Here is a 26022-nt window from a genome sequence, read left to right on the forward strand (position 1 = left end):
CTAGTTGTGAGTGCACACAAGCAGAATTTTATAATTAAAGGAGTGTTCCCATCTCAGAATACCCATTGTATTCGGTGGCCAGAGTTGGCCGAAGTTACGGAAACAGCTGAGTGCACTGTGCTACCTTGTTTCTATAAATCACATAGAAATGTGTCCCTCTCATTATACTAGCAATGTCTTTAGCATCCTATACTAGATGAAATCGCCACCTCTTTGTCTCTACAATGTGATCTGTTTGTATCACTATAGTGCCACATAATAGCTGCAATGTTCTATGTAATCCCATATTATTGGCTATAATTAATTTTATAAATTTAATTGGCATTAGTCACAATTCATATTTCAGTTCCCCAATATTATACCAACCATGTCACAATCTATTTATTTTATGATTCTAAATAATTAAGGTGGGTGTTTAGTATTGTATATTATTGCTGGGGAATTCCTAAAAACAATGTAATTTCATCATTTCATTGTGTCTACTAATATTATTATCATTAATTACCTACTTGTAAGCAGTTTCATTTTTGGCATAAAAGATTACAGGAAATTCATGTATTCATCTAACATATTTTAAAAATGATTTATCACTATGTTCAGAGACAAATAATATTGCACATTGGTAGACTAGTCGATATTGTAATTTTACAAAAAGTTTAAAATATAAGAGTGAAACTGGATCGCACATCCTCAATACTATGCTTTTATCTAATACCTGCTTCTCAGCATAATTAACATCGCTTCTCAGCGCAATTTGTCTTATACCTACCCCTATGTTGCTTACTGTACATGAGGCATTGGTATACAATTTGATCAAAAAGCATAGGCCCACTCACCACGACAAGGTTGCCTCTTTGAATTGGAACCTACTCTAAATTTGGTGCAGCGCTGCGCTGCGACCACCAGCGCCGCAGCACCGCACCAGCAGGCAGCAGAACCCAGCAGTCAAACAGTGCCCCGCTGTCTGGCAAAGCCACCCTAGGCAGAATGGGAAGGAGTGCTGATACCAGAGGGGGGAAATAGAATAGATTCTACAGGACATGTAAAATTTAAGAGTGAAACTGGATCTCACATCCTCAATACTATGCTTTTATCTAATAACTACTTCTCAGCATAATTAGCATCGCTTCTCAGCGCAATTTTTTACATGTTTTGCAGAATCTATGCTCTTTTCCCTCCTGGTATCAGCACTCCTCCCCATTCGTCCCAGGTGCTTTTTATTTAGCAGAAGTCTGCATAAGGGCTTGTTCACACGACCGTGTGAAGCCCGTTCTGTGGTCCGCAAATTGCGGTCCGCTAAGCATGGGCACCTGCTGTGTGGCAGCCACATAGGGATCGCTCCCCATTCACTTTTTGCGCTTTTCAAGCTCTATCCTTCTGTCGTGCGGAAGAACGGAACCTCAGAAAGCACTCCGTAGTGCTTCCGTAGTGTTCCGTTCCGTGGTTCCTTTCCGCACCGTTCCGCATCTCCGAATTTGCGGACCCATTGAAATAAATGGGTCCGCATCCGTGATGCAGAATGGCCACGTAACGGGACACGTGTATTGCGGATCCGCAAATGCGGTCCGCAATACGGGCACGGACTTCACACGGTCGTGTGAACAAGCCCTAAGGGTGTATAAATTCCGACCTCTCAGTTGGAGTTCCTGAGAGTATGTGATAAGGTGTGTTCCAAACCTGTTCACATGGTGCAGTACTGCACGGCGGCCATTGTTGCTTTGGTGCTCTGCTGGTGGGTTGGTGGGGCCCAGTGCCAGGGTGGCTTTGCCAGACAGCGAGGGCACTGTTTGACTGCTGGGTCCTGCTGCCTGCTGGTGTGGTGCTGCAGCCTCAGTGGTCACCGTGCAGCGCTGCGCTAAATTTAGAATAGGGTCCATTCAAAGGGGCAACCTTGTCGCGGTGAGTGGGCGTATGCTTTTTTATCAAATTGTATACTAATGCCTCATGGTCAGCATGCAGCATAGGGGTAGGTATACCATCAATTGCGCTGAGAAGCAGAATGTTAATTATGCTGAGAAGTAGTTATTAGATAAAAGCATAGTATTGAGGATTTGCGAACCAGTTCTTTCTTATGTTTTACAGATATTGTAATTTTACATGTCATTTTTTTCCCTCCACAGAAGTAATAGTGTAAATGTCTTGGTGACAACAACACAACTTATTCCAGCACTTTCTAAAGTTTTGCTGTATAGTCTCGGAGGAGTTTTTCCAATTGAAAATATCTATAGCGCAACGAAAATAGGTAAGAGTTTTCATTCACTTTATAACAAATATAACCAAGCTAAAGAGAATGAAGGATCTTCAGGACACACTCTGCAGTATACTGTATGCAGAATAGGCTTGCTCTTATAAATAATTTAACATGCAACATATGGGATAGGCATAAGGCCATCCTTCATACAGTATAAGATAGGGCCAAGGTCTTTTCACTGCTGCAGAGGATTTCTATAGTTTAACAAAGCTCCCATGCCTACACGTTACATATGAATACTACAGTGAGCGGTCCAGTGTAATAGAATACAGTGACTGCACTGGCCCCCACTGCCATTCCAATATCAGTTGCTGGCCCCCAGCCCCTCCTCCCTCCCCACTGATACATCGCCGGCCGCGCTGTGCAGCATCGCGGACGGTGATGTTTCAGTGTTAAATGGCAGCATTCGCCACCAAAAGACGCACTGCCATTTCCCCCACACTTTTGGGGGGGCGAAAGTGCATCTTATAAGGTGAAAAATACGGTGCGTCATGTTAACCATTCTGTGGTGCATTTAAATTGTTCTACAGTTTCTATTGGGGTATATTTGTGCAAAAAAATTATATATACCCATTAGTTGCCATTCTGCGGTGCAGTTACATTGTACTATACACTTTTTTTAGTGTGTTTTGATAGTCTAAAAAGTACATATTATTTGTCGTTTTGTGGTGCAGTTACATTGTACTACAGATTTTTTGGGGTGTATAGGTGTAATAAAAAGTATGTTTTTGCCATTCTGTGGTGCAGTTACATTGTACTACAATTTTTTCGGGGGTGTTTTAATAGTAAAAAATCTTATTTTCCCTTCTGTGGTGCAGTTACATTGTACTACAGCCTTTTTTCGGGTGTATTAGTGGAAAAAATAAGTACGCTTTATTTGCCACTTTGCGGTTACATTGTTCTACAGCTTTTTTGGAGTGTATTCATTTCCTTTTAATTAAAATATTTTAACTAACAGTATGTCATACAGACAAGTGACAGGTCCTTCAAAGGAAAAAGGCAGTGGCCAAAATGTTTCTGTCGCAGACAGCAGACGAAGGGGTAGTGGCAATAGGAGTCGCAGCGAGAGGCCTGAGCAACAAGTGTCATCTAGCTGTCATGTCTTGAACAGCAACCCAGCTTTGCTTGAATGGCTGACTCGGTCTTCTACTTCATCGCAAGTGACATCAGACACCCCCAGCCAAGAGTCGGTGGGTTCTTCAGACACATCCGCTTAGTTGGCATGGCCCACGAGCAGGCCCTGTGCCCTCACCTGTCCTCAACCTGCCTCTGTCCTTTTCTGTTCCCTCAGCCAGACAAGTATTATATGCTGTGGGCTCAGCTCCACTAAACAGCGAGGACGAGCTACTACCTGGCCAAGATCTGGAGGAGACATCCGCTGCTTCCTCCTGTAGGCAGGCAAGTAGTGATGAGGAGAGTGGTGTGGGAGTGGTCAGGCTCCTGGCTCAGAGACCGTTGATAAGGACATCAGTGATGTGCAGACAGTACTTGATGATAATGTAGCCAATCGCAATTGGGAGCCGGGTGATGAAGAGGCTTCATCATCATCAGGAGAAGAGTGTGGCAGCTTGCGAGTGAGGCGGAGTCAGCAAGTTGGTAGTGTGGCCGGGAGTTAGCAGGGTGGCAGCAGTGGGAGGTTGGGAGCCAAACATCCCTAGGGTAGACCGCATGCTTCGCAGGAGACTACCTGCCCTGAAAGTAGCAGTGCAGGGGTTCACGGAGGCAGTGGTAGCAGTCAGTCAGTATGGAGTGCTGAGGGGAAAATGCCATTCTCACTGGTGTGGCAATTTTTTGTTAGGCCGCTGGAGGAGGTGAACATGGCCATTTGCTGGATTTGTGGGCAGAAGGTAAAACGTGGCCAGGGTGCCAATGTTGGCACCACCGCCCTGCGTCAATATGTGCAGCGTCACCATAAAGTGGCCTGGGAGAACCGTGGCTCCGATGTGGTTATCCAGCCTGCCGCAGCAACTGTTGCCGGGTGGCAACCACCCAATTTCATGCAGTCAAAGTTCTACCACCTCAGCCAAAGAGAGCTGTCTGTCCGTCCCATCATCTTATGGTCCTGATGATCCTGCTCCTCCTCCTCCTCATCAGTCATTCTGCCAAGAGACAACAGTATGCATGCACTCATCCAACGGCGCAGAGGCTGAACGTGCTCCTGGCCAAGTTGCTGGTGCTGCAGTCCCTCCCTTTCCAAGTGGTGCACTCTGCACCTTTCAGAGAACTGGTGGCTTGTGCCGAGCCGAGGTAGAGAGTCCCAAGCCGTCATTTCTCTGCCAAAAAAGGCAGTACCAGCCCTGCACACATATGTAGAACAAAAGGTGGGCCAGTCCTTGAGCCTGTCGGTGTCTGCAAAAATGCACGGCACCGCTGACGTGTGGAACTGTAACTACGGTCAAGGACAATATATATCCTTTACTGCCCACTGGGCAAACGTGGTTCCTGCCCAGCCACACCAGAAACTTGATTATATGAACAGAGATTGGCCATAAATAATTTCTTGATGATACAGGCAGACGGAGGTACTCCCGTGTGTAACTACAATGTTAGCCTGTGGCAGCTCATGCGTGACACCTGCAGTTTGCTCGGGCCCTTTGAGGAGGCCTCGTTATTTGTCAGTCGCTAGGACTACGGGATGAACAACGTTATTCCACTGATTCATGTCCTGGAACAGATGCTGCTAAATCTGTCTGGCCAGGGCACATGAGACGTGGCACCTACATCTCATGGCCGCATAAGCCCTGTGGGAGGACATTGGAGCACAAGCAATGTGTAGCGAAATGGGTGGTTTTTCTACACAGGTGAAAGAAAAGAAGGAGCTGCAGTGGAACAAAATTTATCATAGCTAATGCCTTCTGTTAGCAATACATGGCCAACAGCCTGTGACTTCCAAAGAAACGGGCAGTGGCAAAAATGTTGCTGTAGCTGGCACAAGTAGCATCAGAAGAAGTGGTGATGTTAGCAGTCGCAGCAACAGGCCATAGCTGCCACTTTCATCCAGCAGTCCGTGTTTTGACCAACAATCCAGCTGTACTGGAATGGTTGACTTGCTCTTCAACATCATCTTAAGTGACAACAGATACACACAGCCAGGAATCGGTGCATTCCACGCTTAGTTGGCATGGCCAGAAACTGCCTCTATGCCCTTATCTGTCCTGAACCTGACTCTTGCTTTTGCTGCCCCGTCTGTTAACCAGATAATGGTAGCCACCATCTCCGCTCCACTATTCAGCGATGATGAGCTTTGTGAGGACAGTCAGCAGACTTGGAGGAGAAGTGCGCTGCAGTCTCCTTTAGGTGTGCAACTACAGATAATGAGACTCGGGTGGGATCACATGTTGCGAGAGGTGAGGGACATCCGCAAGAGACAGGTGAGGGTGACACAAGTGATGACCAAACATTTGTAGATGATGGTGTAGCCGATTGCTTGTGGGAGCCAAGTGAAGAGTGGGCATCATCATCATCAAGGGTGAGGTTGGCATCGTGCCTGTGAGACAGTAGGGTAGAAACGTGCCTCTGAGACAGCAAGTTGAAAGGGTGCCCCTGAGACAGCAGGGTGGAAGCAGTGGGAGATCTGTAGTCAAATGCAGGAGGGGTACACCATCTGTGAGGAACACATTAGTAGTTCATGGGTTCATGAAAGCAGTGGCAGTAAGGCATCACGCAGTGGTGAAGGGAAAATGCTGTGTTGGAATTATTCACTAAGTCACTGGGGGACATTAGCATGGCAGTATGCAGGATGTGTGGGCAGAAGGTAAGGCACAGTCAGGGTGCTAAGGTTGGCACGACAGCCCATGCATCAAGACATGGAGCGCTAACATAAAGTGGTATGGGAAAACCGTGCCTTTCATTTAGTGTTGCAGCATGATGTAGGAACCTCTGCATCACCCACCAGCCCATAACCCCTCTCAAGCAATCAAGGCTTTTCAACATCAGCATAAGTATGCTGTCGGTCTTTCCCATCGATTTCAATGTTGTTTATTGCTCCTGATGCTCCTCCTGCAACTTGTGACTTGTTTCTACAGCAATCGATCACCAAGATGATTGCAAAAAGACAACAGTGTGTGTGCAGTATTGGTACAGAAGCTGAAGTTATATTCATTCCCTTTCGATGTAGTTGACTGTGCACATTTCAGAAAACTGATGGCTTGTGCGCACCCAAGGTGGAAAGTCCTGAGCCAACATTACTTTTCCAAAAAAGCTGTACCAGCCCTATACATGTACATTGAGCAGATGCTGGGCCAGTTCTTGGGTCTCTCAGTATCTACTGCCACTAATAATCATAATGTAGTGTGCTGGCACACTGGAAAATTGTGCAAAATGGGGCGTTACTTCTCACTATGTGCTGATGCTGCCTCCATTCTGATGCTGCCACTAATCTGTCACCACCTACCTGCTGCCTCTACTGATATTCCTACAAAGGGGCTTCTTGGCCTCCTGATAAGTACATGTTGCCGTTTTCCAAGTATATGCATACAACTGGCCCTTGCTATTACACTGCTGTTGGGTTCTGCTACTACTGTGATCAGCCACCATCTTGTGCTGTATGACATGGCTGCTGCCCCCCTCCCCCCTCTGTCATGGGACCACTATTCTCACTGTTACTGCCACTGCTGCTGACCCCCCCCCCCTCCCCACTCTGTTATTGGGCCACTAGTGTCCCTGTTTTGCCATGTTCGCCATTCATTTTCCTGTTCTTCTGATCCATCAGAAGAACAGGGGGAAGAATTATCCTGTATTTTGAGCATCCATAAAGCCTCTTTCACACGGTCAGTATTTGGTCAGTATTTCATCTGCGTTTGTAATCCAAAAGCAGGAGTGAGTCCAAAACACACAGAAGAGATGCAAATATTTCCATTATATTTTAGTGCTGTTTTGGATCCACTCCTGTTTTTGGCTTACAAATACAGATCAAACACTGATAAAAAAAATACTGATCATGTGATAGAGGGTCCGTGCGTGAAGTGGGTCCAAAACACAGAAGAGATGTAGATATTTCCATTATATTTTATCTCTGTTTTGGACTCACTCTTGGTTTGGCTTACAAATACTGATCAAATACTGATGCAAAATACTGACTAGTTTGAGGATGCTCAAAACACAGGATCTGTTAATAAAAAACAATTTCAGATGCAAATGACCAAAACAAATGCAAATTGAACATAAGGCCTCTTTCATACTGTCAGTATTTGGTAGTATTTGTAAGCCAAAAGCAGGAGTGTGTTTTGGAGCAAACACAGAAGAGATGCAAATATTTCCATTACATTTTATCTCTGTTTTGGACCCGCTCCTGTTTTGGCTTACAAATACAGATCAAATACTGATGCAAAATACTGACTGTGTGATAGAGGGTCCGTGCGTGAAGTGGGTCCAAAACATCCAAAACACAGAAGAGACGTAGATATTACCATTATATTTTATCTCTATTGGACTCACTTTTGGTTTGGTTTACAAATACTGATGCAAAATACTGACTAGTTTGAGTATGCTCAAAACACAGGAACAGTTTTTTTTTTTTTTTTTTTTTTTTTTTTTTTTTTTTGGGGGGGGATGACAGAGCAGTTGACAAATCAGCAAAACGGAAAAACATAGAGTCATGTGAACACAACCTTACTACCACTGCTTCTGCTATGACTCATGGGATCACTATTGTCACTGTTACTACCACTGCCACCATCCCCACTCTGTAATGGGGCCACTACTGTCACTGCTACTGCCACTGTTGTTGCTGCCACCCTTCCCACTCTGTCATGGGGCCACTACTTAAATCTTGGTGCAATGCAAGGTTAAGACCATGGTGATAAATTAGACATGACAGTAACAATGAACTGTATTACTGACACACAGTAATTTGACAGATAACAGAAGGGATTAAAAAGAATATGTTTGGACTGCGATAACATAGACTTAAAGAACCTCTTTTTTCACCTCTACTTTATTGGCGCTCCCTCCATTTCTTTATTTTGTTCCACTAAAAAGCCATTTGGACCCAGCTCCTGCAGGGGCGCACATTGGTTTTTTGCTGAGGGGTGCTGTTTGCATTTCTTTTGGTTTAACAGAAGGGATTAGCAATACATCTTGGTGCACAGTATAACTGCCACTGCTGCTGACTACTTGAATCTTGACAGTTGAAGTCTGGGCGATAAGTTAGACTTGATGGTAACATTGACCATTAATACTGATGCACAGTAAATCTACAACTAACAGAAGGGATAAGATATGATTCTTAGTGCACTGAACACTGATGCACATGCGATACACTTTCCCTGCAGTCTCCCTGAACCCTCACAGCACTCTCCTTGCACCCTTCTTTGCAGTTTAAGTTCCAAGTCTTCAGACTGGGATTGGGCCACCAAGTCAGAAGAATATAATTAGGCATATTGGGCTGGGTATTCCAGATTTGTGACAAATTAATTCAGAACAAATTGAATTTGTTGGCGAACTTCGTCAAAGCTGCCGAATCTTATTTTTCAAAACTTTGCTCATCTCTACTCAGGAATTATAAATCTCTATCCATTGTGTAGTGGATGGAGCTAGTAACTGGGGTGTTGTTCAGTGGGCACAGCTCTGCAGTAACCAGATTCATGTACTACACTCCACAGGAAACATTGTTGTGTAGGTCTTGAGTAGTACTGCAGAACAATTGACTGGCAGGAGTGCATGACCCCTTCTGATCAGAAATTGATGGATAGGCCCTGAATAATAAAATACTGGAATACCCCTTTAAATTCCCTCCTGGAAGAGGCACTGTTACCGTAAATAAGACTTTGGAGCAATGGCAAGTGAGAAAGAAACCTATTAAAGGTCATCAGATTACTTTAGAATCCCCCACACACACCTTCTACACTGATCAGTCACTCAAAATTAATTGTCTTTAGTGAGAGAGAGATGGATCATCAGCGTAATAAGATCAGGTTACAGTTGGAGCATATAGAAGTCTTTGGATAGGGGAGAGAGAGAAGAGTGAGATAGTAAGTTTTCTATCTCACTTCAGTGCTTAGTTCCCACCCACACTGCTCCGTATTGCATTATAATGTCCTTCATGCTGCAGTTTGTCTCGGAGTGTGTTAGAAAGTGATGGGTCAGTAGGATCTGTTCTTCCTTGTGTGTGCTGTTTATGAGAGACATTATAGCAGTTAGTCTTTGTAGCTAACCTCAAATAAAACTGTGAAATTGATTTGGAATCTGCAGAAGAATAAAATTGGTAAAAAATTAAGACATGGGTCATATAATGGTATTCCTCATGTAAACACAGAAGTTTAACAGTTGCACATTAAGCAAAAGACACTGTAAAGTGGACACCTAACAGGGTAACTCCAACCAATATATAGTATGTCTCAATTGCTGATCTGAAAACTTTAATAAGGGATGCTATATACAGTGTGCTCCCCAACTTTGGGTACATGATGACAGAGCAGTTAGACCAGAAACAAAGCCTTGCATTGTTTTTCAGGCAAAGAAAGCTGTTATCAGTGTATAATGTCCAGATCTGGTTCTCATGTAACTTTTGTTGTTGTGAGAGATTCCCAAGTTGAAGCTCATGCTTCTAATCAGGTAACTGAACTTTGCTCTCATTTCTCTTTCAGGGAAAGAAAGTTGCTTTGAACGCATAATACAAAGGTTTGGAAGAAAAGTAGTATATGTTGTAATTGGGGATGGTGTAGAAGAAGAACAGGCGGCAAAAAAGGTAAAATATATTCTTGTGGGTCCTGAAAATGCTTACTTACATATGTCTCTCTTTCTGTATTGTATATAGCTCAGATGGTAAAGTGTTTGGGTGTTTCATTTTTCATAGCTAGATTGTTCCACTTTCAGTCTGATTTGTACCTGACAGTGTGGAATGTGCTAAGTAAAAAATATAAAATAATATAATAATCTGCAATCTGCCAAGATAAAACCCATTTAAAGACTATGCACACCTTTGGGGCATTTTTATTAGTGCATTGTACTTATTATGACGTAAAAATAATGTCTCTGTACAGAGCTGGGATTCTCTACTAGAAGGATCTGAATTTTCTCTCTGCTCCGTCAGACATGGTGCTGACAGGGTCCTTAAGTCCTTATCTCTGCTCCCAGACTCAGCAAAGCTAAGTCCTTATCTTACCGATAAGAATGTGGCTTACATAAGTGTTTATGATTTCTTAGCAATTTAGGGGTAAGGGATATTAGATCGTCAAAAAGTGACATTTGGATTCACACAGCTAGAAAAACAGTAAACCCTTTGTGACAGAATGGCTCAATATTTTTAATAAAAAAACAAATGAAAAAAATTATGTTTAGCACAAAATGAGTAAAATGCAATCATAAAACAAAATTGCCAGCAAAGGTCAACATAGCCTTTAAACTTTGTCAATAACTGATATTTTAAGCTTTATGTTCTTGATCCATAAATATTTATTTTACTCACTTATGTACTGTAGCACTGACATATTCAGATATTTTAATTTATTGCTGTATTCAATGGCTCACAATCCCTGTCAGTTAATTTTTGGAGAGTGGGAAACCCCATGCAAACACCTAACTCTATGCAGATGTATATTTGGAAAGATTAAAACCCAGGATCCCAGTGCAGGAATACACCAATGCTAACCATTGAGCCACTGTGCTGTTACTTCATTTCTGATCACTAAAGATTAGTGTTGATCGAGCACCAAAGTGCACTTTGGGATACTCGGGTGCTCTACAGAGAACATGAGCACAATGGAATTCAATGGGAGAACCCGAGCATTAAACCAGGCACCCCCTGCTCTGAAGAAGGCAGGGTGTCTGGTTCCTAGGAAAAGGTCAGAAATTGATGGAAACACCACTGAAATGGTTTGGGAACAGCATGGGGAGGATGTCTGGATGCATCTTGGACTCCCAGGTCGCTGCTGGGAACAATGTTGTCCGAGTAGTACGCCACTTTTGCAGACTGACAATAATACGCACCAAACCGAAAATAAAATTTATTTTAGAGGAAAAATAGTTAGAAAACATTCTTTTCTGTATATTTACTTGTATATAAAGTGCAAGTGCTGCCAAAAGTTACAAGGAAGAGTCACTACAATACAACCTGTTTATCACATAAAGGAGGGCCTCATTCACATTGTGGTACAATTGTTCAGGTACTGGGACTCCTACACTCCACTTTACCCCTTATTACACATAAAGGAATGCATCATACACAAACTTGAAAAATTATGATTGATGGCCTGCTGGTGACCCTCAAAAACATTAGGCGCAAGGGCCTGCTTGTGACCCTCCAAAACAGTAGGGGTGAGGGCCTGCTTCTGACCTGACCATCTAAAACATTAGGGGTGTGGGTCTGCTGCTAAGCTGACCCTCTAAAACATTTGGGGCAAGGGCCTGCTGCTGATCTGACCATCTAAAACATTATGGGCGAGGGCCTGCTGGTGGCCCTCTAAAACATTAAGGGTGAGGGTCTGCTGCTAAGCTGACTCTCTAAAACATTAGGAGCGAAGGCAGCCTAATAAGCATGCTGATATGATGGAGGAGGACGACAAAAGGAAGATTGAACCATATACCTTTTTTGAGGTGGAAGGGGTGCATGGGAATACAGTGTATTCAATACACAATAAAAAAAAACACATTTAAAGTGCCTTTATATTCAGCCGCTTTCCTCTGGTGGAGTAGAGAAGTCAGGGGCAATCCAGGCCTTGTTCATTTTGATAAGAGTCAACCTGTCAGCATTTTCAGTTGACAGGCGGATGCGCTTATCAGTTATTATGCCCCCAGCAGCACTAAATACCCGCTATGACAAAACGCTGGCAGCAGGGCAGGCCAGCACCTCCAAGGCGTAGAGCGTCAGTTTGTGCCACATACCCAGCTTGGACACCCAATAGTTGTAAGGCACTGAGGGATCACTGAGGACGCAGACACGGTCTGCTACGTACTCCTTCACCATCTTCCAAAACGTTTCCCTCCTTGTGACAGTAGGCTGCGCATCAGGGTGAGGCTGCTGGCGGAGTGTCATGAAATTGTCCCAGGCCTTGGAGAGTGTTGCCCTGCCTATGTTGGAACTGCTGTGTGTTCCCCTTCATCTCCCCTCCTTGGTTGGCCAAGGAACTATGTACTCTGCCGCCAGCGTTGTCAGCTGGAAATTTTTTGAGCAATTTTTCCACAAGGACCTTCTGGTATTGCACCATTTTGCTAGTCTTCTCCACACAGGAATGAGAGATGAGAAGTTATTTTTGTAACGGAGGTCGTGAAGGGTGAACAACCAGTAATCAGTGTTTGCCAAAATGCATATAATGCAAGGGTCACGGGAAAGGCAGCATAACATAAAGTCAACCATGTGTTCCAGAGTCCCAACAGACAAGACTTTGCTGTTCTCATCAGGAGGATGACTCTCATTCTCCTCATCCTCTTCCTTCTCTTTGGCCCATCCACGCTGAACAGATGGAATAAACCTGCTATGGGTATTACCCTCTGTAGCGGAGGCAACCGTCTCCTGCTCCTCCTCCTCATCATCATCATCCAATTCGTGCTGAGAAGACGAACGGAGGGTGGTCTGGCTATCACCCTGTGTACTGTCTTTTTCCATTTCCACCTTTTCCACATGCAAAGCATCTGCCTTCATTGTGAGCAGCGAGCATTTCAGTAGACACAGAATTGGGATGGTTACACTGATAATAGCGGCATCGCCGCTCATCATCTGTGTTGATTGCTCAAAGTTGTGTAAAACCTCACAGACATCAGACATCCATGCCCACTCAACGCTTGTGAAGAGCGGAAGCTGACTAGAAAGGCGATGACCATGTTGCAGCTGGTATTCCACTACTGCCCTCTGCTGCTCACAAACCCTGGCCAACATGTGGAACATGGAGTTCCAGAGCGTACTCACATCGCACAACAGGCGGTGAACTGGCAATTGCAAGCACTGCTGCATCGTTGCCAGACCGGTGGCAGCTGTAGATGACTTTTGGAAATGGGCACACAGGCGGTGCAAATGTAACACAACAGATATATTATAGTTTGTACCACTGTCAGTAGCGGCCAAACAATTGTACGCAATTTAGCGCAGGTTCCGCTAATAATATATATGGCAGCCAGATAAAACAATAGTCCTTAAAACGACTTTTGGGTCTTCAACACCTTTTACCAGTAAACCCTTCCTAAAAAAAAAAATAATCCTGTCCCTACACTATCTGTCCTTTCTGCTGCAGCTCTCCCTGACTAAGACTGAGCCGAACCACATGTCATCGGGTGGTATATAGCACCAGATGACACGTTCCGGCCAGCAAATCACTGTAATGCCAGTAACCAACATGGCTACGGCATTAAAGTGAGTGCCAGTACCTTTGTGCGTAGCAGGCAAAAAAAGTGTGGGGTGGAGACTCGAGCATCTCGCTCGAGCACACGCGGTATTTGACTGAGCATGCTCGAGTAAAAAAGTGTTCGGCCGAGCATGCTCGCCCAACACTACTAAAGATCATTGAAGAGTTTGCCAACTGCATGCTAATATAAAAACAGTTAAGACTGGAAGTTCCCTCAGCAGCACATACTGTAAATAAAAAGATCAGGCTGAGAATAATGCTTCAGATGGTGCTGTGATTTAGCAGCCTATTTTTCTATTGCTGGTTCTACGGCACAATACTGTCAGTACAGTTGTTGTACAGTGCCGTAACGTTAGAAAATCCTTCAAATAACAATATATATATTTTCTATGTTGACCTTTCAAGGAATACATCTTGGGGAAATTTTAACCATTTAAGCATTGGCTTTTTTATTTTTTTATAAATTAAAAAAATGCATGTTTTTTATATTTTAAACACACAAAAATAGTTTATAAAAAAAGGGGGAAAAAATGTGTGTATGCATGTGTTTGTAGTCTGGTATACTATTGCTAAAACTACTTACTATAACTATAACTTTTTTTATTTTCTTTATTGACTTTATATATTTTTTATTCATTTTTTATTTTTACTTTTATTTTTTTCTAAGAAAAAAAGGTGAAATAACCCCTTCTTGCGACAAACAGCAGGATTACAATTCAGTTTTCAAGCAACAGGGGTTGTGTTCCTGCCAGACTTTTTTTCGCAGTTGACAACCTATCACTGCGATCTCATGTCTGGACACCATTTCGGCAGCAGAACATTATATAACCTGACGATTTTATACAGCGGGTTACAGTTTCCTTACCACCCTGATATATAAAGTTCTGTGTCAGTTACCAAGTGGTTAATAAGACTACATTTATTTTAGCATATTGATTCTAAACTAATCGGATTTGTTACAAATTTCTAAATATTTTGTGCCAAATAAATATGAAGTTTTGGACATTCGCTTCGGCCAAATCGCGCAAAACTGTACTCGCAACATTTTACTGTGAAAATTAGCAGGAAATAGCAGGGCTGATAAAGCTGGAAATTCACATGACCCTGAGAGGGAGGGGGCTTGCCCTGATTGGTTCAGAGGCTTACAGACAGAATGTGATCCACTAAGAGTAGGATTTTGGCAGGACCTTGAGAATCCATTGAAAACAGCAATTATAGACACAAGCTGCAAGCTTTGGGTATTGGGACATCAGTAGATTAAATCAATAAGTAAACAGTCAGGGTTTTAACAGACAGGGAAAGCACAGGATATGTCAGAGAAGTCTTGCGTAATGGAACATGGTAAAACTTTTATTTTCATGTTTTAGGTATTTAACTTTTTATTGACCATGCCCATTATTTTTATTCATATAACTTTTTTTTCCATTTATGTACCTGTATGAGGACTTGGTTTTTGCAGGACATTTTGGGTACATATACTCATTGATTAAAAAGGAATATTGGTGGTTACTAGGGGTATTCTGATTTTCCAGTTTCATGACATTTGTTACTTATGCTCAGTTGATTGTAGGGGTGAGTGCTGCTTCCTCTTCAATGTTTTCATGCACTCCATCTTCATTGTAGCAGCAGTGCAGGGTTAATATAGCTTTTTGGAAACTGTTAGAATGAAGATAAGGTGCAGATAAACATTGAAGAGGACGCAACACTCGCACAAACACTACCTCGCACAAACACTACAGAAACTTGAAACAGCTGATCCGCAGGGATGCCAAAAATCAAATCAAATCTCCCCAATGATCTGAGGATAGGTTATCAATATCATGAAACCGGAATACCCCTTTAACTGTAACAGAATTAAAAACTAAGATTATAATATTAATAATCTCAGGTTGTCTTACATAATTAACATTTTAACACTGGAGGGACAGAATATTGGCAATACCTTGGTATGTGTTGTATGGTTTAGAACCTAGGCTCTCACTGTCATAAGTTAACCCCAGGGGGTACATGCAATATCTGTAGGGAATCCTGCCACCACAGTATATCATCATAGTCATGGGACTTCTTTGATGTAATTTGACTGGCTTAGAAGGTACCACTGTCAAATTATGCCATTTGACTAAAAAAGTGTTTTAGGTTGTTTATTACTATTATTATTGTTTAAGGTAGTTTTTGATATTTTATTCATATTTAATTATAAACCTTTCTCTATTGCCCTTCAGAATAACATGCCTTTTTGGAGAATATCAAGTCATTCGGATCTTTTGGCTCTTCATCAAGCACTGGAACTAGAATATTTGTAACTATTTACATCTCGGACGGTCTTTTTTAATATGTACATAAATATATATATATATTATATTTTAAGTACACACTGAATTTTTATGTGTGATTTAATGCCTCAGGCTTTTTACACACATGGACTGTCTTAATGGAAAATCAACAGTGATGATTGATGACAAAGAATTCAGACTGCTAGATGAAGGAAAATGAAGACGCTGAGTGCTGCAGAATGACACTGAGTAACCTTGGACAGTTAAGAGTTGAAAGCATCGGTCAGCGGAAGACCGTGGTGAAGAGAAGATGTGCAGAACTCTTGATGAACACAGGCACATGTTTTCCGACCGAAGAGGTGGTTGTTCAACATTCAACATTCCTCATAATGGGATCTTATTCTCAGCACTGAGGTGTGAATCAGACATAAACCTACCTAACCCGGAAAATCTGAATATAGAATGCACTCCAACTATACGAAGACAATCATGTCTAGACCTGTAATTTTGTGTAAATTATTGACAAAACAAATAATAATTTACTGTGATTTTATTAGCAGCTGATTTTGAAAGTGGATGTAACGTTTCTAATTTTCTTTTTTTTGGTGGGGAGGGGGGAATGGTTGGGCAGTGAGATCTAAAAGATTAACATGCTGTCTCTTTTATAGGTTTGGCAATGAGAATGTGGATAATGATGTGTTGTGCCTTAAAGACAAGACAGTGTTTGCGTGTTACAATGTAATTTTGGTTAAAAGAAAGGTAGTTATATGAAATCTTCATTTGGGATGATTTCTTCATTCATGACCAAATTGATCTATGAAACAGGAAAAAGGCTGCTGATAGCAGCTGATATTTGTTGGAGGAATAAATAAAAAATACTAATATTCAAGATGCCTTTTCTTTTTTCAAAGTATGATAATTAATGGTTTAAGAAGTTAGAGCACAATTGTGACACACAGTTGACCACAAATCTCAGTGAACATTGTAAAATAGTGGTATTAACTACACACGTCAATAAAATTGTTGGTACCCTTCCATTAAAGAAAGAAAGAGTTCTACCCTTTGTCCCTTTTCTCCGCATCAGTTCCTCCCTCCTTCTATCACCCATGTTCAGTTTGCATACAATTTTTACCCTCATACATCACCCGTACAAATTATTCAACCACTTGCTGTCTCTTTCTGTTCTTCTACTACTAGCTGCAGGTGACATTTCACCAAAAGCTGGCCCTCCCTCTATTGCTAACTTTAGCTTCTTACCTGCCACAGTCAGAGACCCTGAAAATCTTATTAATATTCACTTATATCTTCTCCTGTCTCTTTTAACTGTGCTCTCTGGAATGCATGGTTGGTGTGTAACAAACTCCCCACAATCCACAACTTCTTCCTCTCACAATCTCTGAACTTGCGGGCCCTTACAGAAATCTGGCTTTAACATTCTGACACTGCTTCCCCTGGACTTCACTTCTTCCAAACCCCCAGACCTGATGACAGGCATGCTGGAGGAGTAGGCATACTAATTTCTCAGGTCATTCCCCCTGTATCCTCTCCCACATTCTCCTCTTTTGAGATCCATACCATCAGACTCTTCCACCCATTCCCCCTGTGAGTTGCTGCTGTTTAATGTGCCCAAGGCCCCACCAAATCCTGGGTCACTTTGCAGTCTGGCTTCTTCACTTTCTATCTTCTGAATCACCAACTCTTATCATGGGTGATTTTAATATCCCAATTGATGATCCTATCTTACAAACAGCCTCTCTTTCTTTCTATAACCTCTTGGCTTCTAGCAACTTACTTTATTTTCCACACACGAAGGGGGCAATATACTGCATCTAGTCTTGTTCCATCACTGCTCAGTCTCAAACTTTATTAACCTTCCTGCTTTCTAACAACAATCTTCTTTTATTTGGTATAAAAACCTCTCACTCTTCTCTTGGCATTCCTACTGTTCACACTTGTGGAACCTACACACCGACCCTCCCGACACAGAACACGGAAACCCTGGGACACACCTAATACATGTTTTCTCCAGCGGTTCTCCAGATGAGCTAAGTGCTTATGGAGAAAATCATGAATATCAGACTTTCTCCATTATAAATTTATGATTAAAACCTACAATTTGACCCTCAACATTGCCAAACAGAACAACTTCACCTCTCTCATCTCCTCACTCTCAAATAACCCAAAACAACTCTTTTGACACTTTTTATTCCCTTCTAAGCCCTGAGGTTCACATGCCCATCGCTGACCTCTGCACTGATTACCTGGCCACTTCAAAGACAAGAATGGTAATATCCGGCAGGAAATAATCTCCTATTCCCCAACCAACATCAACCCTCCTCTCTCCCACACTTCCTCATGCTCTCTCTCCTCTTTCAACCCTATTACAGCTGAAGAAGTCTACTGTCTTCTTCTCAATCGACCACCTGCGACAGTGATCCTATTCCATCACACCTTCTCCAGCTCCTCTGCCCAGCTTTCATAACTCACCTTACTACAATATTTAACCTCTCTCTCTCTTTCTCTCTGTTCTGGTATCTTTCCATCCGCTTTCAAACATTCGGTTATAACACCACTACTAGTGATGGACGAACATCGGCCAGGACGACACAAATGCGCGTTCGCGATCAAATGTTTGCAAACCACTCATTCGCGCCGGGGCTCCATTCACTTTAATGGCAGGCGAACCTGAAAAACCTTCAGGTCATATTTGCAGCCAATAAATACTTACTAGAAGAGCACATATAGTCCCACAACATGGACAGTGACATACCAGAAGGGGATCAATGGCAAAAATTTCCACACAAAAAGATTATTTTTATTAGCGGACATTTTTATGCATCTTAAAGGGAAACTCAAAAATGTGCTATGCTGGAGCCTAGAAATTTTTTATTTAAGGCCACGGGAGTACGGGCCCCAAAAAATAGGCATTCAACTGACAGAAAAGAACAAGTGATTATATGGCTGGAGGAATATTAGACAGTCAGTGGATAAAAATTTTGCTGTAGGTCAGTGAAATACAGGCCCCAAAAATTATGCATTCACCTGACAGAAAAGAACAAGTGATTATGTGGCTGGAGGTATATTAGACGGTCAGTGGATAACAATTTTACTGTACGCCAGTGGAGTACAGGCCCCAAAAATTATGCATTCACCTGACAGAAAAGAACAAGTTATTATGTGGCTCAAGGTAAATTAGGCGGTCAGTGGATAACAATTTTTCTGTAGGCCAATGGAGTACAGGCCCCAATCATTAGGTATTCACCGGACAGAAAAGAGCAAGTGATTATGTGGCTGGATGTATATTAGGCAGTCAGTGGATAAACATTTTAGTGCAGGCCAGTGGAGTACAGGTCCCAAACATTAGGCATTCACAGGACAGAAAATAACAAGTTATTATGTGGCTGGAGGTATATTAGGCGGCCAGTGGATAACATTTTTACTGCAGGACAGTGGAGTACAGGCCCCAAACATTAGGCATTCACCAGACAGAAAATAACAAGTTATTATGTGGCTGGAGGTATATTAGGCGGCCAGTGGATAACATTTTTACTGCAGGCCAGTGGAGTATAAGCCCCAAACATTAGGCATTCACCAGACAGAAAATAACAAGTGATTATGTGGCTGAAGGTACATTAGGCGTTCACCGAACAACAATTTTACTGTAGGCCAGTGGAGTACAGGCACCAAAAAATATGCATTCATCTGACAGAAAAGAACAAGTGATCATGTGGCTGGAGGTATATTAGACGGTCAGTAGATAACAATTTTACTGTAGGAAAGTACAGGCCCTAAAAATTAGACATTCACCTGACAGAAAAGAACAAGTAATTATGTGGCTGGAGCAGGGGAGGGCTGGCAGCCTTAGTCCTGGGGGGCAAATCCAGTCAAGTGGCCCATTTTAGCCCCGCCCATTATTAAAGCCCCTCCTACATATAATAGGCCACTCCCAACAAACACTGTACAGCTGAAATTCTATTGTTGCGGCCTGTCTCTACAAATCATACGGAGAGAGGAGGTCTGTCCTGGCTGCACTGCCTGCTTCACATCATACAATAGACAGCCGGCTACAGCCAGGAAGCTCCTCCGCTCTTCTCCCTCCCCCGATCCTGCTCAGGGCTTGTGATTCCCCCCACCATCTGTCACCCACCCGTGGCCTGCTGCCCCCCTTGACCGTCCTCACCCAGCTCTGAATACTCCTTCTGCAAATGGCAGGGGAAGGAGCCGGAGCATCTCCTCTCCTACATAGCGCCTCATACCTCTTACATCCAGTGATGTCACCTTTGTTGTAGACGTTCTCTTTCCTCATCTTCTCCATTCAGACCAGACCGCCATGATGATTTTTCAGCCATCTCCCGTCTGTGCAGAGATTGACAAACAGACATTAGTTTCCCACATTTCCATCATCTTCACATCTTCTGAACAGCATTTCCTGCCAACCCCAATACTATACTGCAGAAACAGTCCCCCTGGAAATACTACTACCACACAGATAGTGCCCCCAATACTATACTGCAGAAACAGTACCCCTGGGAATACTACTACCACACAGATAGTGCCCCCAATACTATACTGCAGAAACAGTACCCCTGGGAATACTACTACCACACAGATAGTGCCCCCTTAAACAATTATTGGCACACAGTGCTGTAAAAAATAACTGCGCCCAGACACTAATAGTATAAAGATAATGTCCACCAAAAATAATTGTGCTAAGCTGATACTATGCCAGGGTGCCCCCCAAAGTAACAGTGCTCCCCAAAATCCCACCAATAGAAATAATTCACTGCCAGAGCACACTTAGTAGTAATAATGCCCCTTTAGTGCCCTAGTAATCATGTTCCTCATAGCCCCCCAGAAGTAGTAAAGCTCCCCATAATACCCCCTAGTAGTACTAATTCTCCCTATAATATGGCAGTACATGAAATACCCCCGCTTAGTGCCCGCAGTTGAGCTAATGTCTCCATAATGTATGCCAGTATAAAATACCCCTATATAGTGCCCCAGTAAATGCCCTCATAGTGCTCTCCCCTATAGTGCCTCACATAATGTGCCAGTAAAAAATGTCCCCTTAGTGCCACCAAATTCCAAAGTGCCCCCCATAATGTTCCAATACAAAAGGCCCCTTTAGAGCCCCCACTTCCCCATAGTGCCCCCAAATAATGCCCCTATAGTAACACCAGATGCCCCATAGTGCTGCTCTCCCCTATAGTGCCCCCCAGAATGTGCCAATAATAAAAAAAGCCACTTTAGAGCCCCAAGATACCCCCATAGTACTCCTCTCCCCCATGGTGCCCCCCCAAAATGTGCCAGTAAGAAATGCCCCCATAGTGCCAGCTCCCCCCCCCATAGTGCCAGCTCCCCCCCACATAGTGCCAGGTCCCCTATAGTGCAAGCCCCCCATAGTGCCAGCTCCCCCCATAGTGCCAGCTCCCCCCCATAGTGCCAGCTCCCCCCCATAGTGCCAGCTCCCTCCCCATAGTGCCAGCTCCCCCCATAGTGCCAGCTCCCCCCCATAGTGCCAGCTCCCCCCATAGTGCCAGCTCCCCCCCCATAGTGCCAGCTCCCCCCCATAGTGCCAGTTCCCCCCCTTCATAGTGCCAGCTCCCCTATAGTGCAAGCCCCCATAGTGCCAGATCCCCCCCATAGTGCCAGCTCCCCCCCAATAGTGCCAGCTCCCCCCAATAGTGCCAGCTCCCCCCATAGTGCCAGATCTGCCCCCCCATAGTGCCAGCCCCCAATAGTGCCAGATCCCCCCCAATAGTGCCAGCTTCCCCCCAATAGTGCCAGCCCCCCCATAGTGCCAGATCTGCCCCCCCATAGTGCCAGCCCCCAATAGTGCCAGCCCCCCCATAGTGCCAGCCCCCAATAGTGCCAGATCCCCCCAATAGTGCCAGATCCCCCCCCAATAGTGCCAGCACCCCCCCAATAGTGCCAGCCCCCAATAGTGCCAGATCGACCCAATAGTGCCAGATCCCCCCAATAGTGCCAGCTCCCCCAATAGTGCCAGCTCCCCCCAATAGTGTCAGCCCTCCTATAGTGCCAGATCCCCCCGGCCCCCCCCCAATAGTGCCAGATCCCCCCAATAGTGCCAGCCCCCCCATAGTGCTAGCTCCCCCATAGTGCCAGTCCCCCTATAGTGCCATCCCCCCTATAGTGCCAGATCTACTCCAATAGTTCCAGCCCCCCCTATAGTGCCAGATCCCACCACATAGTGCCAGCCCAGCTCCCCCGCAAAGAAAAAAAAAACACTAATACTTACCTGGCTCAATCAGCAGTGATGCAGGCCTCTTCTGGCCCGTGTCCCTGCTGTTTGCCGCCCGACTCAGGCGGCGCGATGATAATGACGTCATCGCACTGCCTGAGCCAGGCTCTGATAGGCTGCAGGCATTAGTGCCTGCGGCCTATCAGAAGAACAGGGGAGGGACACGCCTCTCCCTGAGTCCCTCCCCTGCCACACAGCACCACCCCGTCGCCGCAATTATATCCAGGGCCGCGCCGCCTGTGGTGATCGGCGGTGCGGGCCTGAAGAATAAAAAATATAAATAATCGATGTTAAAGGGGCCGTTATTTTGAGGCGGCCTGGGGGCAATTGCCTGCCTGCCCCCCGGCCCAGCCCGCCCCTGCGCTGGAGGTACATTAGGCGGTCACTAAATAACAATTTTACTGTAGGCCAGTGGAGTACAGGCCCCGAATAGAAAAGAACAGGTGATTATGTGCCTGGAGGTATATTAGACGTTCAGTGGATAACAATTTTACTGTAGGCCAGTGGAGTACAGGCTCCAAAAATTATGCATTCACATGACAGAAAAGAACAAGTGATTATGTGGCTGGAGGTATATTAAATGCTCAGTGCATAACAATTTTACTGTAGGCCAGTGGAGTACAAGCCCCAAACATTAGGCATTCACCGGACAGAAAAAAACAAGTGATTATGTGGCTGGAGGTATATTTGGCGGTCAGTGGAAAATAATTTTACTGCAGGCCAGTGGAGTACAGGTCCCAAAAATTAGGCATTCATCGGACAGAAAAGAACAAGTGATTATGTGGCTGGAGGTATATTAGACGGTCAGTGGATAACAATTTTACTGTAGGCCAGTACAGGCCAAAAATAATTAGGTATTCACCTGACAGAAAAAGCCTTTTATGCCGCTGTATATACATAAGAGAAGGAACATTCTTTGTTCTGGGTAGTGGCGGATATGTGTGGGCTGGCATGAGAAAATTCAATTACACGTGGTTGTCAGAGGTGTTGAATTCCTCTGAGATACATGCCTCATTCATTTTTAGAAATATGAGGTATTTCACACTGTCGTGAACTAGGCAAATACTCTTATCGGTCACGTTCCCCCCTGCTGCGCTGAACATTCTTTCGGACAGGACACTCGACGAGGGGTGAGCCAAGAGTTCCATGGCAAATTGTGCCAGCTCTGGCCACAGGTCAAGCCTGCACACCTAGTAGTCCAGGGGTTCCTCGCTTCTCAGAGCATCCACATCAGCCGTTAACCTGATGTAGTCGGACACCTGTTGGTCTAGGCGTTCCCTGAGGCTGTATCCGGAGGGCGGCTGTCGATGGGTTGGCTGCAAGAATTATCTCATATCTGAAGTGAAGAACACATCTTTAAACTGCCCTCTTTATGCAGGCGCGGCTGGATTGGTACCTGCACCTGTTTCGCTATGGGTGGAAATTCCTCTGCCAGCGCCTGCAACAGCAGAATATATCATCTCTCACAGCAAGGCCTGGAAATGCTGCATTCTCACAGCCCTCTGTGATGCTGGTAAAATTTCCGCCATTTTGTGCTTGTACCGGGGGTCTAAATACGTTGCCACCCAGTACTGGTCCTAGCCCTTTATGCTTTTTATATGGGGGTCCCTGTGAAAAAACACTGGAGCATGAAGACCCCCATTTGCACTAAATTGGAAGCGGTGGAGTGCCCTGGCTCCTGCTCATCACCTAGGAGAATGTCGTCCTCGGTCTCCTCCCCCCAGCCACGGACAACACCAGAGATCCCCGAAAAGTTTAAAGTCCCTCTCAAAGCCTGCTCTTCTTGCTCCTCCTCCTCCCCCCAGCCACCATCCTCCTCTGACTCCTCCTCAGACACCTGCTGAATTGTCTCAGATGGAGTAGCCCCCCTGGGAATTCATTCAGCATTGCAACTTCCTCATCTTCCAGCTCCTCCTCCTCGATGGCTTGATCAATGACACGAAGCAATGCACGCTCCAGAAAGAAGGTGTAAGGTACGATGTCACTGATGGTGCCCTTGCTGCGACTGACCAGTTTGGTGATCTCAATAAATGGCCGCAGAAGTCTGCATGCGTCTCGCATGAGCAGCCACTAGCGTGGTGAAAAGAAACCAAGGTCCCCAGAACCTGTCCTGCTGAAGAATTTGTACAGGTAGTCATTAACAGCACATTGCTGCTGGAGCAGCCTATCAAGCATATACAAGGTAGAGTTCCAGCACGTCGGGTTGTCACAAATCAGACGTCTGACGGGCAGATTGTGTCGCTGCTGAACATCAGCAATGCGAGCCATGGCAGTGTAAGATTTTAAATAGCCAGAGATTTTCCTAGCCTGCCGCAAGACGTCCTGGACACCGGGGTATTTGGCAACGAATCGCTGCAGGTTCAGGACATGTGCCATGCATGGCATGTGTGTCATTTTACCCTGTTTCAGCTGAAAGTAGTGCAGGACAGGTGTGGCTCTTGGCTTCCAGGAACAACAGCCGCATCACAGAATGGCGTCTCACCTAGCACGTCGAATAGGTTCTGGGGAGCTTGAGGGGTGCAGCGGAAGAGGCGGTAGCAGTGGAGAAGGAGGAGTCAGTCGAGGAGGAGATGGAGTAGGAGAAGGAGAAGAAGAGTCAGGCATGCATGCAATCCGTCTCAGTAACACCAAATCCACACATGTGCCACTTGTTACAAGCTTGACGGCTGTCAGAAGGTTCACCAAGTGGGCAGTAAAAGTTACAGTATGTACCTTCCCTGACCGTGTTTGCTAAACCACGTGTCTGTGGTCAGATGTATCTTGGCAATGACACTGTGTGCCAGAGATATATTCCATTGCCGCTGAACGTTGACATATAGCTCTGGGATGCCCTTTCTGGGAGAAATATTTCCTTATGGGGACCTTCCATTGTGGTGTGGATGTGTCATGGGTCAAAGTTCGGCGCAATGCAAAAGAATATGGCGCATGCGAACATCACCATATGTTTGCATGTTCAGCGAATTGCAAATGAGCAAAGTTCACCGCGAAACTACTGCCGGGCGAACCGCAAGGCCATCTCTACCCACTTCTAATAAAAACATCTCTTGACCCGACCGGTGTTTCTATCGACCTGTTTCTAACTTCCCTTCATCTCTAAACTCCTGAATCGTCTCGTCTAATCTCTCTTAATAAACTATCTTTCTGCAAACTCTGTTCTTGACACTTTATAACCTGGCTTTTGCCCTCTACACTCTACAGAAACTACCCTTACTAAAGTGTCTAACGATCTCCTGACAGGAAAAATGAATGGCAACTATTCTCTACTGATTCTTCTGGATCTCTTCGCAGTGTTAGGACACTGCTCTCTCTTGGTTCTCTTCCTATCTCTCTGACCACTCCTTTAGTGTATCATTCGCTGGCTCTAATTCTACCCCTCTTCTTCTTGTTTTTGGGGTTCCTCGGGGTTCAGTCCTAGGTCCTCTAATCTTCTCTCTCTACACAGCCCCGATTGGACAGACAATCAGTAGATTTGGTTTTCATTCCATCTCTGTGCTGATGACACCTAACTATACACTTCATCCCCTGACATCACCCCTGCTTTACTCCAAAGTACCAGTGATTGTCTGGCAGTAGAGACACCTGGATGTTCAGGTTCGACGGGTTCGGCCCGGATGTCACAAAAAAGATTGAGTTTGGGACCCGAACTTGATCCGAACTTGACCCCGAACATGAACCCCATTGAAGTCAATGGAGACAAGAACTTTGGAGCACTAAATTGGCTGTAAAAACGTCATGGATAGGGCTAGAGGGCTGCAAAAGGCAGCAAAATGTGGTTAAGAGCATGGCATGTGCTCTGCAAACAAATGTGGATAGGGAAATGACTTCAAATATCATAAAATATGTAAAAAAAAGAGAAGGAGAAGGTCCATATGGAGTAGGAGGTTGAGGAGGCGGTGGATGAGGCCGTGTAGGTGGAAGCAGCGGTGGAGGAAGAAGAGGTAGCCAACACTGGTTTTTGCT

General features: G+C 44.5%; 1 protein-coding gene across 11 annotated transcripts in view; it reads left to right on the top strand.

Annotated features, from left to right (window-relative positions):
- EYA4 (EYA transcriptional coactivator and phosphatase 4) overlaps positions 1-16689 on the top strand; it is a 309340-nt gene extending 292651 nt beyond the window's left edge. For all 11 annotated transcript variants that reach the window (XM_044289386.1, XM_044289385.1, XM_044289391.1 and 8 more), the window contains 3 exons: positions 2121-2242; positions 9838-9938; positions 15750-16689. In XM_044289386.1, the coding sequence (XP_044145321.1) occupies positions 2121-2242; positions 9838-9938; positions 15750-15830 (304 nt within the window). In that variant the 3' untranslated portion in view covers positions 15831-16689. The remainder of the gene's footprint in view (positions 1-2120; positions 2243-9837; positions 9939-15749) is intronic.
- The last annotated feature ends 9333 nt before the right edge of the window (positions 16690-26022 follow it).

The sequence above is a fragment of the Bufo gargarizans genome, chromosome 4, assembly GCF_014858855.1.
Source record: "Bufo gargarizans isolate SCDJY-AF-19 chromosome 4, ASM1485885v1, whole genome shotgun sequence".
NCBI lineage: Eukaryota > Metazoa > Chordata > Amphibia > Anura > Bufonidae > Bufo > Bufo gargarizans.